This window comes from Gorilla gorilla, chromosome 1 (genome assembly GCF_029281585.2).
Source record: "Gorilla gorilla gorilla isolate KB3781 chromosome 1, NHGRI_mGorGor1-v2.1_pri, whole genome shotgun sequence".
NCBI classification, from domain to species: domain Eukaryota; kingdom Metazoa; phylum Chordata; class Mammalia; order Primates; family Hominidae; genus Gorilla; species Gorilla gorilla.
In genome coordinates this window covers 90,993,836-91,009,653 of record NC_073224.2, presented here as the reverse complement: position 1 = coordinate 91,009,653, position 15,818 = coordinate 90,993,836, and the positions used below count along the sequence as shown (strand labels likewise).

The 15,818-nt window shown below is 40.3% G+C and overlaps 1 protein-coding gene across 2 annotated transcripts in view; it reads right to left on the bottom strand.

Annotated features, from left to right (window-relative positions):
• Positions 1 to 12,742, bottom strand: part of TMCO1 (transmembrane and coiled-coil domains 1) — a 43,306-nt gene extending 30,564 nt beyond the window's left edge. The window contains exons 1-3 of one of the 2 annotated variants that reach the window (XM_004027829.5): positions 10,412 to 12,742; positions 9,922 to 9,999; positions 1,529 to 1,588 (exon numbers count right to left, since the gene is read on the bottom strand). In XM_004027829.5, the coding sequence (XP_004027878.1) occupies positions 1,529 to 1,588; positions 9,922 to 9,999; positions 10,412 to 10,634 (361 nt within the window). In that variant the 5' untranslated portion in view covers positions 10,635 to 12,742. Of the gene's footprint in view, positions 1 to 1,528; positions 1,589 to 9,921; positions 10,000 to 10,211 lie in introns of both variants that reach the window. The other variant, XM_055364869.2, reaches the window with a different exon arrangement.
• Positions 12,743 to 15,818: the final 3,076 nt, after the last annotated feature.

The following is a 15,818-nucleotide window of genomic DNA, read 5'->3' as shown; positions in this document are numbered from 1 at the left end:
TCTTCATTTTCTCACTGTCTGCATTCTCAATGTCTGCATTCTCTTCTTCATCTATATGATCTGGCTTCTGTCCCCCATCATGCCACTGAAACCATTTTTGCTAAAAGCACTAATAACCTCCATTTCTTAGACATTTACCATCATCATCAGGCCCTTCCTCCTCCCTGACACTCTCCTCTCAACTTCTGTGACACTACTACTTTCCAACTTATCTGGCAATACTTTTTCAGGACTTTACTTCTTCTGTTGTTCCTTAAATTTCTGTTCCTCAAGACTCTTGGCTGGCATAATGGCTCATGTCTACAAGCCCAGCACTTGGAGAGGTTGAGGCGGCGGATCACCTGAGGTCAGGAGTTCGAGACCAGCCTGGCTAACATGGCGAAATCCTGTCTCTACTAAAAATACAAAAATTAGCCAGGTGTGGTGGTGCATGCCTATAGTCCCACCTACTCGTGAGGCTGAGGCAGGAAAATCGCTTGAACCCAGGAGGCAGAGGTTGCAGTGAGCCGAGATCACACCACTGCACTACAGTCTAGGAAACAAGAGTGAAACTCTGTCTCAAAAAAAACAAAAACAAAAACAGAAACAAAACAAGCAAACAAACAAAAAAGTACTTATCATCCTGCATAGTAATCATTTATTTTCTGGTCTATTTTCCCTCTCTAAATAGAGCTCATAAAAATAGAATCTTTTTCTACTTTGTTTCTCCAATGCTGTTAGGAGTAACTGACACATACAGCGTAAATGTTCAATAGCATTTTCTCATAGAATTAAGTGAACAGACCACTTAAAAAACATCCGGGATCGCTATACTAACTGAAAAACTTTAATCAGAACAGGAATTGACATAGTCTAATCGCATGGAATTCTCCCCTGGGCTGTAACAGCAGTGACCTAGGCATACAGACACAGTTTCTAAAACAAATACACAATCTCATAATAATTTTTTTCCTAATTTCAGAATCAAGAAATGTCATAATGTATAAAAACAAATCATATACAATCCTTTACGAATTGTCTTTTGGAAACAGAATTACTTAAATTCTAAGTTATACTAAAAAACTAAAAACACATGATATGGTCATTATTTCTCCAAGTATATCAAAATTACTTAGAAAATTTCCTACCCCTTGGTGGATTTCCATCACTAGTCAATACTCAGTAAGGAAGCCATGGAAACAATGAATACAAGTAAGACTTAAGTGGAAATAATCATCTCAGATATAAAAAACAACATGCTTTTACAAACTATGCCAAAAACCCTCAGCCAAGTTCAAAAGCCACAACTGCCATTTTACAAAACTCAAATTCCAAAGCTAAGAGCAAAAATAGAGGAACTGCTTAAATTTGTCCTGTACACCTCACAAAATGGGTAAGAATCAAGTGAGATAAAGTATGCATGTGCTTTATAAACCATAAAATCATAGAAATGTGAGTTATCAGTATTAATAATTTTATATTTTCATTATCTAAGAATTAATTTTTCTAAGAAAACCCAAATTTCATTTTGACTAGTATCTCATCTTACCTATTTTCTTTTTCTGTTGTCGACCAGCTGACTCTGTTATTGTTTCCTTCTTCTTTTCCACTGTAAACAACATAGTAACACAGTAAAAATTAACTGGATTATACTAAAGAAACAAAGGATGCTTTATCACAGCTGAACCAATGAAAGAAGCTTGCAGGAAAGTTACACACTGACTGATTATGGTCATGATTAAGTTAACTGGTCCGCTCTCATAGCTACTGATGGTAAAAGGTAGATACAATATTCTAAGAATGAAACAACAATTATAAGCATCATTAATCAAATACCCATAAAGAATTGTATTGATATAATCATAATGAAAACAGACCATCAGCTGAGGATGATTACCTTAGCTAGTTTCAAAGCACAATTTTCAAATTTCTGTTCTCTCAGATAACTAGGGTTAATTGTAATTCCATTCTCTTATGACAGAAGGTAGAAATTTATTCACTCAGTTATTGGCTGCCTAAATAACTCTAAGCAGATGAAAAAAAATATGATCCCTACCTTCTAAAGAATAATCTAGTCAGGGGAAATAATCAAATGACAATTACAGTAATGTGACAAGATAGTTATATGCACACTGCAGGAAAATCAGAAGAGCCAAAAAAGCTAAGACCAGCCAGACGCAGTGGCTCACACCTATAACCCCAGCACTTTGGGAGGCCTAGGCGGGCAGATCACCTGAGGTCAGGAGTTTGAGACCAGCCTGGCCAACATATAGTGAAACCCCATCTCTACTAAAAAAAATACAAAAATTAGCTGGGCATAGTGGCATATGCCTATAATTCCAGCTACTTGGGAAGCTGAGGCAGGAGAATCACTTGAATCCAGGAGGTGGAGGTTGCAGTGAGTTTAGATCACACCACTCTACTCCAGTCTGGGCAATAGAGCAAGACTCTGTCTCTCAAAAAAAAAAAAAAATTACCAATTTGTCTGATGCATTTCAATTACTATCATGATTACATAACAATAAGCTTTTGAAAAAGAAATAGTGGGCCGGGTGCGGCGGCTCACACCTGTAATTCCAGCACTTTGGAAGGCCGAGGCGGGCAGATCATGAGGTCAAGAGATTGAGACCATCCTGGCCAACATGGTGAAAACCCATCTCTACTAAAAATACAAAATTTAGCTGGGCGTGGTGGCGCGTGCCTGTAGTCCCAGCTACTTGGGAGGCAGAGGCAAGAGAATCGCTTGAACCCGGAAGGCAGAAGTTGCAGTGAGCCAAGATCTCGCCACTACACTCCAGCCTGGCGACAGAGCGAGACCCCATCTCAAAAAATAAAAAAAAGAAAGAAAAAGAAATAGTGTAATGTATTTATATTATATTTACCATCTTTAATCACCTGTAAATGGACTAGGGATATGTCAAAAATTACCTTTACTTAGTTTATTTATATTATCTGTTACCCATATTATCTTAGTATACTAATAGCAAACAGTACGGTATAGGTATCATTTCTAAAACCTACATTAAAGAGAATTAGCAGGTAGAACCCTTTCCCTTAGTACATGAACTTTGTCCCTGGATTCTAAAAGCAAAATTGGTATCACTGCTTTATCCAAGAATTGTAAAATTCAATTTGACTCCAATATTGCAAATGAAATTTAAAAGGCTGGCCAAAATAAAATATGTGTTTGTGTGTGTGTGTGTGTGTGTGTGTGTGTGTGTGTTCTGGAAGACTAAGTAACAGATACTGTTCTAGGTAAATAGAAAGGTAAGATACAGGCCAGGCATGGTGGCTCAAACCTGTAATCCCAGCACTCTGGGAGGCTGAAGTGGGAAGACTGCTTGAGCCCAGGAGTTTGGGATCAGCTTGGGCAACACGGCAAGACTCTGTCTCTATAAAAAAATTGAAAAATTAGCCGAGTCTGGTGGCACATGCCTATAGTCCCAGCTACTCAGGAGGCTGAGGCAGGAGGAGCTCCTGAGCCTAGGAGCTTGAGGCTGCAGTGAGCTGTGTTCACTTCACTGCACTCCAGCCTATGCGAGAGCGAGACCCTGTCGCCAAAATAAAATAAAACAAAACACCATGTACATGGAAAGAGAGAGAGAAAGATTTTGAATGAACATACTAGTGAGAGATCATAAAAGAAAAATGTCAAATTTCACATTTTAAAATGTTATAAAAATAACATTTTATGTCGGGTGCAGTGGCTCAGTTCTGTAAGCCCAGCACTTTGAGAGGCCAAGATGGGAAGATCATTTCAGTTCAGGAGTTCGAGATCAGCATGGGCAACACGGTGAAACCTCATCTCTACCAAAACTACAAAAATCAGCCGGCCATGGTGGTGCACTCCTGTGGTCCCAGCTACTCAGGAGGCTGAGATGAGAGGATCATGGAAGCCCAGGAAGTCAAGACTGCAGTGAGCCACGATTGGGCCACTGCACTCCAACCTGGGTGACAGAGTGAAACCCTGTCTCAAAAAAAATAATAATAATAATAAACATTTTTATTAAAATGTTATAAGGATAACATTTTAAAAGACAAAACAGACAGAAAACACTTAATGTTTTGTTCTTTATCATTGTTATTAAACAAAGAAACAAAAATATTTCTTTCCCACCCCAGAAGGACTATAACACAACTGCTTGGCATTTAACCATGACTGCATAGAAAACAGGGCAATAAAAAGACAGAAGGCTAGAGAATAGAAACATAAGACAATTCCATAAACATTAGTCTGGTCTTCTAGCAGACCAGATTGAGACTAGATAAATTGTTGTTAGGGATAAATTAATCTAATGTTTTTCAAACTTCATGAGGTTGTGATGAAACCTTGGTGTGTGGATATTTATTCATCAGAATCTCACCTGACAACAAGAAGTAGAAATGTCAGAGTTGACAAAAATAAAAGATGTCTACTATGAAACACATTTCTGTCCATGATCTGTATTCCTGCATTCTAAATTCCAGAGTTCTGCCAAACAGTTTATAAATTATTCTAAAAGATTTATCCTATTTTACCGTAAACAACAGAAATACCTCATACTTCACAGCAATTTATACTTAGTAAGTGCTCTCAAATAAACAACTGTGTTACAAGAATCAACTTATATATACTGTATTTTAATCTTTTTCATTTATTGAAGTATCCTTTCATTAGTATATATTATAATAGTAACACAATAAAAGAAGACCTACTGATATTTAGAATACATCTATAAGCCCAGTGACCACCTGAGTCAACCAACTCACTACCTTTAAGAAAGCATTTTCTTTTGTTAAAAGCAGCTCAGTAGGACTGCTTTTTGGACACCAGTATTCTTCTAAAAATGCCAAGGACCAGATCAGCACAAGCAAAGTAACCTACATCAAATTCTGATTCAAACCTCTTTATATTTTTGATATTCTTCAAAAACCCTACAAACTTCCCTTGCTTAAATTCATACTACGTTCTGAATACAAAGTATCTGAAGGAATTCTGTATTTGCAGTTAAGACATTTGTTCAAAGAGGAAATTTACCTTATATTTTTCCTTTTTAATATTCCTCATGCTAAATATAATAGCTGTGCATTTGATTATACATTCCAGAAGACAGAATTTGTGGCCGCTCATTTCATATTGTACTTACTACGGTAAAATAAACACATAGTAAGCAATCAAATATGTCGATTGATCATATAAATAAAAATAATACATGCTTACTGAGTTTTGGTAGATTATCCAGAGTAGAGGACCTACGACCACAAGAAATGCCATGAGTCATTCCAATCATCAACCTACCTCATACTTACCTTCAAAGGAAGCATATGAAGAAATTATAGTAAAATTGAAACTATAGATGTGTAAACTGGCAAATGTATTACTTTGTTTCGTTTTTGTTAGAGATTGGGTCTCACTGTCACCTAGGCTGGAATGCAGTGGCCCAATCTCCTCTCTCTGCTCACTGCAAACCCCGCCTCCTGAGCTCAAGCAATCCTCCCACCTCATCCTCCCAAGTAGTTGGGACCACACACACATGCCACCATGTCAGGCTAATGTTTTGTACGTTTTGTAGAGATGGGGTTTTGCCATGTTGCCCAGGCTGGTCTTGAACTCCTGAGCTCAAGCAATCTACCTGCCTCAGCCTCCCAAAGTGTTGGGATTACAGGCGTAAGCCACTGCGCCTGGCCTCAACTGTATTACTTTGAATTGCAGTGTACAGTGAAGGAGACTTTTCATTTATTTCTATAAAGTAAATAATTAAAGACAAGGCAATATTGTAGATACCAGTGAAGCTCAAAATCTATAGAGCAAATCCGTATTATATAAATATTTAAGGTATAAGAATATTCAAACAAATTTGAAGCTAAATTTGTTTTGTATTTCATAAAACTACTCAATGATATAAATGACATGAAGAAATGTATACAGGGATGCCATTGCATGCTGCCAACTAGCATAGGATCATAGTAGAACAATTTTTCACAAAGAATATATGTGATGTTATGCTACACAGATAATTTATTAAATACACATTTATCAAGTATCTAATATGTGCCAGGCACTGCATTAGGTACTGTGGATACAATGGCCTTTGTCCTCATAGCAATTACAGTTTTGTTGAGGAGAGAGACATTACCCTGATGACCATAATCATATATAGGTAAAACTGCAATTGTGACAACCCCTCTAAGGAGAGATATGTGGATAAATCATAAACTATGATAGGAAGATTTGGCCCTGTCTGGGAGACTGGATAAGGCTTTGAGATCTGAAGAATGAGTAGGAGTTTACTAAACAAAATTAGAAGGGAAACTTATCGCAGGTAGGAGGAACAACAGATACAAAGTGCCTGTAGTAGGAAACCATAAGACTAGCCCAGAGGACAGAAAAAAGGCATGAATGAATAGAGAATAGGGAGCAAGAGAGAATATGATACAAGATGTAGCCAGGAGAAGGGAGGGTGGTACTGTGCTGTGCTGGACCTTACAGGCCACATGTTTTTCCAAAGCAATGTGAAGAAAATGAAAGGTTTTAAGAAAGACAAGTAACATAATCAGATTTGTGTTTTAAAAAATTACCCTAGATGCATTATAGGGGGCAAATTTGAGTGGCTGCAGATGGACCAGAGAGGAGGTTACTGCAGCAGATTAAATGAAATATAATAGAAGTTTAGACTAGGTGGTGATGGGAGAAATGGAGAGATGTGAAATGATCTGAAAACTATTCAGGAAAACAACAATAGGGCTTGGTAACGGACTGCATATATGGGGCAAAAGAAGAAAGCATTCAAGTCAACAAATGTTTATTAAACATTTACTATGTGCCAGTCAGTGTTCTAGGTAAACAGGATACATAGGTAAACAACAACAAAGAACTGTGCCCTAGTGGAGTTTTCATTCTAGCAGGTAGAAATACACAATAAACAATAACATGATAAATAAGTAAATCATATAGTATATTAGAAAGTAATAAAAGCAACAGAAAAAAACAGAACAGGGTAAGGAATATTAGGAGTAGGGGAGATGGGCAGGTTGCAGTTTTATTTTATTTTATTTTTATTTTTTTTGAGACAAGAGTCTTGCACTGTTGGCCAAGCTGGAGTGCAGTGATGCAATCTCGGCTCACTGCAACCTCCGCCTCCCAGGTTGAAGCAATTATCCTGCCTCAGCCTCCCAGGTAGCTGGGATTACAGGCATGTGCCACCACGCCCAGCTAATTTTTGTATTTTTAGTAGAGACGGGGTTTCACTATGTTGGTCAGGCTGGTCTCGAAGGCCTGACCTCGTGATCCACCCACCTCAGCCTCCCAAAGTGCTGGGATTACAGGCATGAGCCACCGCGCCGGCCTTGCAGTTTTAAATAGAGTGGTCAACTTAAGAGTCAGAGGTGATGTTGGAACAAAGATTTGAAGAAGGTAATAGGATTAGCCCAGCACATATTGTAGGGAAGAACATTTCTAAGCAGAAGGAATCACCACTAGAAAGGTCCCAGCACAAGAGTATGGCTAGTATGTGTAAAGAACAGCAAGCTGGACAGTGTGGGTGAAGCTGGGTAAGTGAGAAGAAAGAATATCAGAATGGTAAAAAGGAAGCATCTGTAGGTTGCTGGCTTTTCTGCTGAGTGAAAGGGACATGATCAAATAGGCTTTTAAAAAGATTATTCTGGCTGTCATCTTGAGAACAGACTTCAGGGAGACAGGAACACTTGTTGGAGACTACTGCAATAATCCATGCAAAAGGTCATGGTGCTTAGACCACAGTGGTTAACACTGGAGCTAATGAAAAGTGGTCAGATTCTGGATATCGGAAGCTTTCTGAACCTTTACTGGTTTGGGGTGTTTCTTCAAAAAGGAAACCCAACAGTATCTGCAGACAGACTAGATGTGGGTTGTAAGAAGAGTAAAAGATAACTACACAAGAATTATGGCCTGAGCAAGTGGAAGGACAGAAATGCCATTGACCAAGATAAAGAAGGCTACAAATGACACAGGCTTAGACATGAGGAACAAGTATTCAATTTGGGACGTGTTGGGATTGAGCTGTCCACCAAACATTCTAGCTGAGATAACAAATTGATGCGTGGATATATGAATCTTGTATTAAGAAGAGAGGGCCACAGACATAAATTTGGGAGTCACTGGCCAATACAGCCAAAAGATAAGTTCACCAAGGAAGTGAATGTAGAGAAAAAAACTAAATTTTGTGTCACTCCCAACAACAGGAGGTCAAGAAATGAAACCAACAAGTAAACTGCAGAAGAATGATCAGTAAGGGCTGGGCACTGTGGTTCATGCCTGTAATCCCAGCACTTTGGGAGGCCTAGCCAGGAGGATCGCTTGAGCCCACGAGTTTGAGATCAGCCCTGGCAACAGAACAAGACCTCATCTCTCCAAAATATTAGCCAGTCATGGTGGTGTGCATCTGTAGTCCCAGCTACTCAGAAGTCTGAGGCAGGAGGATCACTTAAGCCTGGGAGGTCCAGGCTGCAATGAGCTCTAAGGGGTGACAGAGTGAGACCCTGTCTCAAAAAATAAATAAATAAATAAATAAGTAAAAAATAAAAAAAGGATGACTAGTAAGATGGAGAGCAGCAAAACCGAAAGTATGGTGTCCTGGAGCCAAATTAATAAAGCATATCAAGGTTTCTGGCTTACACTACTGGAAGCATGGAGGTACCCATCACCAAGATAGGGAAATCCTGGAAGAATATCATGTTTGTGAAGGTAAAGATAATGAGTTTGGCCCAGATATGCTGAGGTACATAATCAACACTGAGTAAATTAAGGAACAGTAAGCTGTAATTTTAAAAGCCTGAGTCTGGTCTCTAATTCTTTGTTTGCTCTGTGACGTAAGTTGTCATTATCATCCTGAGGCTCAATTTTCTTTCCTATGACATGGAGGTAATATTTATACGAGTAACCACAAATGGTTGCTGTGTAGATCAAATGTGGTAATTTAAGAAAAAAAACTTCAAACCCCTATGAAGATATAAGAAAAAGTCACAGAATACAGAAAGTTGTAGGAATTCTAAGAAACAAAAGTTATATTTAATCCTTATAAGGAAAAAAAGAAGAGAGAAAACTAAATCAGGCCTATAAGGAACCATTCACCCTGTACCTTTAGCTGAGTCCTGTGGAATTCCTGCTTTATTTCAAAGGTAACAAACCCTTCTTGTTTTTAATCTTTTCCTTAAACACCTCTTCAACTTTCTAACCCAAATGAAACTCGGCTTATCTCTGAAGACACCACTTACCTTGACACCAGTCATAATGACATATCATCCTCCAAACATGCCTTAAATGTTAAGATTTCCATATTTTTGCTCATATGTTATTTCTTTACCTGGAATTTCCTTTCCCCATTTCATTCTCTATCCAAATTCTAACTATCCACAAGCAACTGCAAGGCCATCAGCATTATGAAGGCTACCATGGTTCCTCACAACTGAATGAAGCCTCTTCTTTTTTTTTAAAGACAAGTCTCACTCTATTGCCCAGGAGGCAGTGTAGTGACACCATCGTGGCCCACTGTAGCCTCAACCTCCTGGGCTCAAGGGATCCTCATGCCTCAGTCTCCCAAATAGCTGGGACTATAGGTGTGTACCACCATACCCAGCTAATTTTTTCTGTAGGGACGAGGTCTCCCTATGTTGCCCAGGCTGGTCTCAAACCCCTAAGTTCAGTCCTGCCTCAGCCTTCCAAAGTACTGGGATTAACAGGAGTAAGCCACTGTGCCAAGCTGAACCTCTTCTTTAGAACCACCACAGCACATAACATGTATCTGCTACGCCCCTCACTTCCCTCTAGTTGGTATTACACATTTTGCATAAAAGTCTTCTATTTCTAAATAGGCTTCAAGTCAGGTTCATCTTTGTATCAGTTGGTGCTCCTAAAATATTTATTGTGAACATGGACTTAATGAGCTTGACGTGTTGAAATTATTCCTAATGTGTTGCCATACTCACATTTTTTACTCTGTTTTTCCACTTCTGCCTTCAGTCTCTTGTACTTGTCTGTCCTGTAAACCAGGACCCAGGTTATGCCTAAAACATTAAAAGCAACATATTAATAGAGAAATGACTGGAATGATCACAACAAACAAAGTGGTTACTGTTGGAGAAGGAGGGATTCCAACTTTTCGCTTTGTATTTACCCATAGTTAACTTTTTTCAAAGGCTAATACAACTGACTCTTCAGCCAAAACAACAGTAACATGATGTGAAGGTGTCTCCACAAATACGCAAGTGAAATCTACCTGAGACCAAAGAAAACTCGGCAATCGACTCCATACTCCCCTCCTGCTCCTGTTCACGAGTTGCCCAGAGATTCCCTGAAGTAGAGTAGATGAGCCTCTCAAGCAAGTAAGGCTCGCGATCTTTCCCCTGGTGGCACAAGGGACCCCGGGGCCCTTCCTCCCGGGGACTGATCAAACGTCTGAGAAATACCCGCTCTCACCCTCTGCGAGCAGAGCCGTGCACACAGAGATAAAAACGATGAGGAGAGTGTCTGCGAACATAGTGCTCATCTCGCACCTTCGTCTCTGCACTCCCACCCGCCAGGGGGAAAGCGCTCTAAAGCCAGGAAAAGTGAAGCGAAAACGGCTTCCGTAGACTCCGCCACCACCGAGTAACAGACCAACTCTGACAGCCCGAAGATCGCACTTCCGCTTCCGGGGCATAGCACCGGAAAGGCTCGTATCGGAGAACGGTGTGGCCACGAGAATCTAGAGGAAACCAACCCGCAAGTCACTGGAGCTGAAGGGCTGGTAGTCAGCCGAATCTCGCGAGAATTGGAACTATTTCAGAGCCAGAGCAGGATAGTGGCGGCGGCGAACTTTGCCCGGTAGTTTTTACTGATTGGGGTGCTGGCGCGCGCCTTTTTCTCGGCCAGAATCCAGTTATTGGGATAGTCTTGGCTTCTACCTCAGCCCCACTTCTGTGGTCGTAATATTAGTTTAGCTTGGGTTTGCCGTGAAGTAAGAAGACTGACTTCCGCAAACGTACTCAACGACTGGGTGTAGGTGCCAGGGCATGGACGTGAAGCTGGAGCCGCGAAATGAGTTAGTTGTGGGCCGCTGGCCTCAAGGAGCGAACGTCAGCGCGAAGAGGAGAAGCTTGTGCATACGCTCTGATAAGGGTTTTAATAGAGGTATTACCACAGTGCTGCGTGACACGGTTGAGAGGGTGGTCAGAAGAAGCTAATGAAAGAAATTGAAGCAGTGCCTTAGGGGAGTAGGAGTGCTTTTGGAGATAGCAAAGGACTTTCTAGGCAAAGTGGAAGTCAAAGCACGGATGCCTGAAAATTCATAGTGTGATAGTGCAGTAATGTATCTAGAGAAGGGGTTTTAAACCCAGATGCCTAGACTGGCGAGAGAATATAAATTATCTTATGCAAGCTGAGCCTAAACAAATGGTGGAAGGTACTACGATGGATAAGTGAGCATTAAGTTCATCTGAAAGGAGAATTTGATACCCAAATCCAACCCATTTCTCTAGGAGAATGAGCACCCAGTTTCTGAGATGTCTTCGTTTCTCAGGAAAATCCAGAAAATCTGGGTTTTATGTGAAACTTAATTTATAAGTGTTGCTAACTAATTAAAATTCAAAAATGCCTCAGCAGCGTGGTTTCAGCCATTGTAGACGGTTTCAGCTTTTTCACACTGGGGTGTGTGTGTGTATGTGTGAAAACCTGGAAGCTGGCTGAGCTGTATCCTCTTGTACTTCCTATCATTGGTGTTTTTTTGTTTGTTTGAGATGGAGTTTCACTCTTGTTGCCCAGGTGGAGTGCAATGGCACAATCTCAGCTCACTGCAACCTCTGCCTCCGGGTTCAAGCCATTCTCCTGCCTCAGCCTCCCGAGTAGCTGGGACTACAGGTGCCCGTCCCCACGCCCAGCTAATTTTTTGTATTTTTAGTAGAGACGGGGTTTTGCCATGTTGGCCAGGCTGGTCTTGAACTCCTGACCTCAGATCCACCCACTTCGGCCTCCCAAAGTGCTGGGAATACAGGCGTGAGCCACTGTGGCCAGCCCTCATTGGTTCTTTTAAACTCTACTGCACTTAAATATATAATTCTCCTAAACACTACTTTTGACCTTTTTTTAGCTTTATGTGCATTTCTTGTCTCCTAGACTTAGCAACAGAGACCCTGTCTCCTTTTTAAGAAACATTATTGAGCTTCTACTATATGTCAAGAACTGTGGTAGGCACTGTAGGGTCAAAAGGATGGTTAAGAGAATATTCCTGACTTCTAAGGGCCCAGGGAGATTATATAATATAATAAGATTATAGGTATTATAGAGGTATTCTTAAAATGTTGAGGGGGTACAGATGAAAACAAGATGTATTCTTCCTGGGGAGTTGGAAAGGTTTCAAAAAGATCATATTTGAGCTAGACCTTTATTTGAGCAGTTCAGACAAGGATAGGTTTTTATTCACCTTTGTATCACCCAAGGTAAGTGCTGAGATAACAATAAGAGCATGATCTTGGAAATCAGACCTGATTTTAAATTCTCGCTCTGCCACTTACTTGACAGCAGTCCTAGAACCTATTGTTTAGCATCTTTGAGCCTTCAAAATGGTGGTAACATCAGCTGTGAAGACTGGATGAGGAAAAGTATATTATAAAGCATTTCTAGCAGTGCTTGGCACACACAATTCATCAGATTCAACATGCTATTCATTGTAAGATGCATCATTATTTCATCTACTACTAAAGAGGAAAAAATAACTAATTAAACCATGACACGCCGTTGATTGTAAGAAGAATCCCATTCAGAGATGTTAAAATATGAAAAAATAAGAAAATATGAAATATATTAATAAGCAGTTAAGTTATTCCTGTGTAAATGTTTACAACCATGGACTGCTAGGATACACTTCCTTTTCTAGGGTAATGCTGTCATGATACTGTGCCCCTTGTTTAAGAACAGTGCTAGAAGTCGGGCGTGGTGGCTCACGCCTGTAATCCCAGCACTTTGGGAGGCTGAGGCGGGCAGATCACGAGGTCAGGAGATCGAGACCATCCTGGTTAACACGGTGAAACCCCGTCTCTACTAAAAATACAAAAAAATTAGCTGGTCGTGGTGGCGGGCGCCTGTAGTCCCAGCTACTCGGGAGGCTGAGGCAGGAGAATGGCGCGAACCTGGGAGGCGGAGCTTGCAGTGAGCCGAGATCGCGCCACTGCACTCCAGCCTGGGCGACAGAGCAAGACTCCGTCTCAAAAAAAAAAAAAAAAAAAAGGAACAGTGCTAGAGACAAGTTCAGATAACATCTTTTCTAGATTCTACTAGTTTTCTTTGTTATATTCCCAAATTCTCTAAGCTCTTAGTTGTACTATCTAATTTTTAGATTTCAAAGCTTTCCCCATGAGGACTGCTCTCCCAAAGCTCACTGACCTCCTCCAATCTCTAGTACAGTAGCAAGACTTTTGTCCTGGGACTTAATTTTACTATTCTCTTGAAACCACATTTTTGTTTCTAGTTTATACTTGATGTTGTGGTACATCTTCAAGTAACTTTCTGTGAAAGGTGAATGGGAGCTAAGCCTGTTCTTACATTATTAGTAGAATTAGTAATAATAATACTGTTGTTGCTTTGGGGTTGTGTTTTGTTTTGTAGAGACAGGGTCTCACTTTGTTGCCCAGGCTGGGTCTCGAACTCCAGGGCTCAAAGCAGTCCCCCTGCTTCAGCCTCCCAAAGTGTTGGGATTACAGGCATGAGCCACCATGCTCAGCCAATACTGTGCTTCATTTTTATTTATTTATTTATTTAATTTATTTTTGAGATGGAATCTCACTCTGTCGCCCACGCTGGAGTGCAGTGGCACAATTTTAGTTCACTGCAACCTCTGCCTCCTGGGTTCAAGTGATTCTCCTGCCTTAGCCTCCAGAGTACCTAGGTTTACAGGCATGCACCACCATGCCCAGCTAATTTTTGTATTTTTAGTAGAGACAGCGTTTCACCTTTTTGGCCGGGCTGGTCTTGATCTCCTGACCTCAAGTGATCCACCCACCTCGGTCTCCCAAAGTGCTGGGATTACAGGCGTGAGCCACCGCGCCCAGCCCAATACTGTTCTTTAAATACACATTTAATACTAAGCTAGGAATTGTAAAAGGATATGAGAATTATAAATACCTGCTTACACTCTGAGATTTGAAACAATATGAACTTTACGTTTCAATTTTAGCCCCACTGCATGTAAGCTACCTTATTTTAGCAAGTTACTTAATTTATCTGAGCCTCATTGTTTTAAATCTGTAAAGTATAAGTAAAAATATCTACCTTCAGGAATTACCGTGAGGTTTGTATAGGGTTGGGAACAAAGTTCTGGAGTCAGACTACTTGTATTCAAATCCTCGCTTCTCCATTTAACCAGATGTGCAGTTTTAGGCAAATTACTTCACCATACCATGCCTTGGTTTTTCTGGAATGTAAAATGTCATAATAGTATGTAAATTTAAAGGATTTTATTTTTTAAAAAATATGTAAGGAAAGTGTTTAGAAGGTACATGGTCTGTCTGTGGATATACCAGAATCAATCCATTGTGTTCTTTTCCCCAAACTCCAATATTCCCTTGTTCTCTTAATGAGTAGCACCACCATCTAACTGGTTTTCAAGCCAAAAATAAGGGAACTATCTTCAGTAACTCCCTCTTTATCTTGCGTTTACTTTGCAAGTTCCATGGATTTCCCCCTTTTCATATCTTTTTACACATCTTTCAGTCCCCTCTACTACACTTCAATTCAGTTCATCATTATCTCCACTCGTATTACAGCTTTCTAACTGGTCTCCAATTGTATACCCAATTCTGTCCCCTTCAGGCCATTCTTCTCATTTAGGCAGTAGTGATCTTTGTCAAATACAAAGATGACTGGGTGTGGAAGATTGGGAAGAAGAAGGAATTGGGGGGCAGCTCGCAGATTTTTTTCTTAGATACCTGAATAAATTCATATCAGAGAAAACAGGAGAGGAATCAGGTTTTTAGGAGAAGATTTTTTTTTTTCCTACTGGGCTAGCAGGACTAGATGAAGACCTTCAGAAACCCTGGGCACTGAGAAGATCATAAGGTCTCTTCCCAAATATAATTAAAAATAAAATACTAAGGTGAAATATATTTTAATTATTATTTTTGAAAACTTATTTTTTCCAAATGTTTTCCCTCAAGTCTGTGCATGTGTGCCCTAAATACATGTTTCGTTGGCTAGTTGGATAATCCTGTACTGTTGTGTTTTCTTTTAGAGACAGAATCTCGCTGTGTCACCCAGGCTGGAATGCAGTGACTCGATCATAACTCACTATGACCTCGAACTCCCAGGCTAAAGCAGTCCTCAAGCAATCCTTCCACCTCAGCCTTCTGAGTAGCTGGGAGTAGCTGATTAACTAATGTGTGCCACCACGCCCAGCTAATTTGTGTATGTGTGCATGTGTGTGCACGCGTGTAGAGCTAGGGGTCTTGCTATGTTGCTCAGGCTAGTCTTGAACTCCCGGCCTCAAGCAGTCTTCTTGCCTTGACCTCTCAAACCAGTGGGACTGTAGGTGTGAGCCATTGCTCCTGGCTGAGCACTGTTTTTTTTAGGACAGACTGTATTCATTGTTGCAATCTTCAGCTTTTGGAACATCGTCTAGGACAGAGAAGCTGCACAATATGTATTTATCGAATGAGTGAATGATACTTTTGGGAAAGAAGACAGTGGGTTGGAGAAATATCTTGGAAGAATTGGAAACTTTAGGTGGACCTTGAAGAAAGGGTAAAATTCAATTAGGACACAAGCAGTGATCAAAAGCATTGAGTTGGGAACAAAGTGGTAGGATGTGGGAGTTAGTATGTAGTAAAAACAACTAAAATATAGAAAGAGATTATGT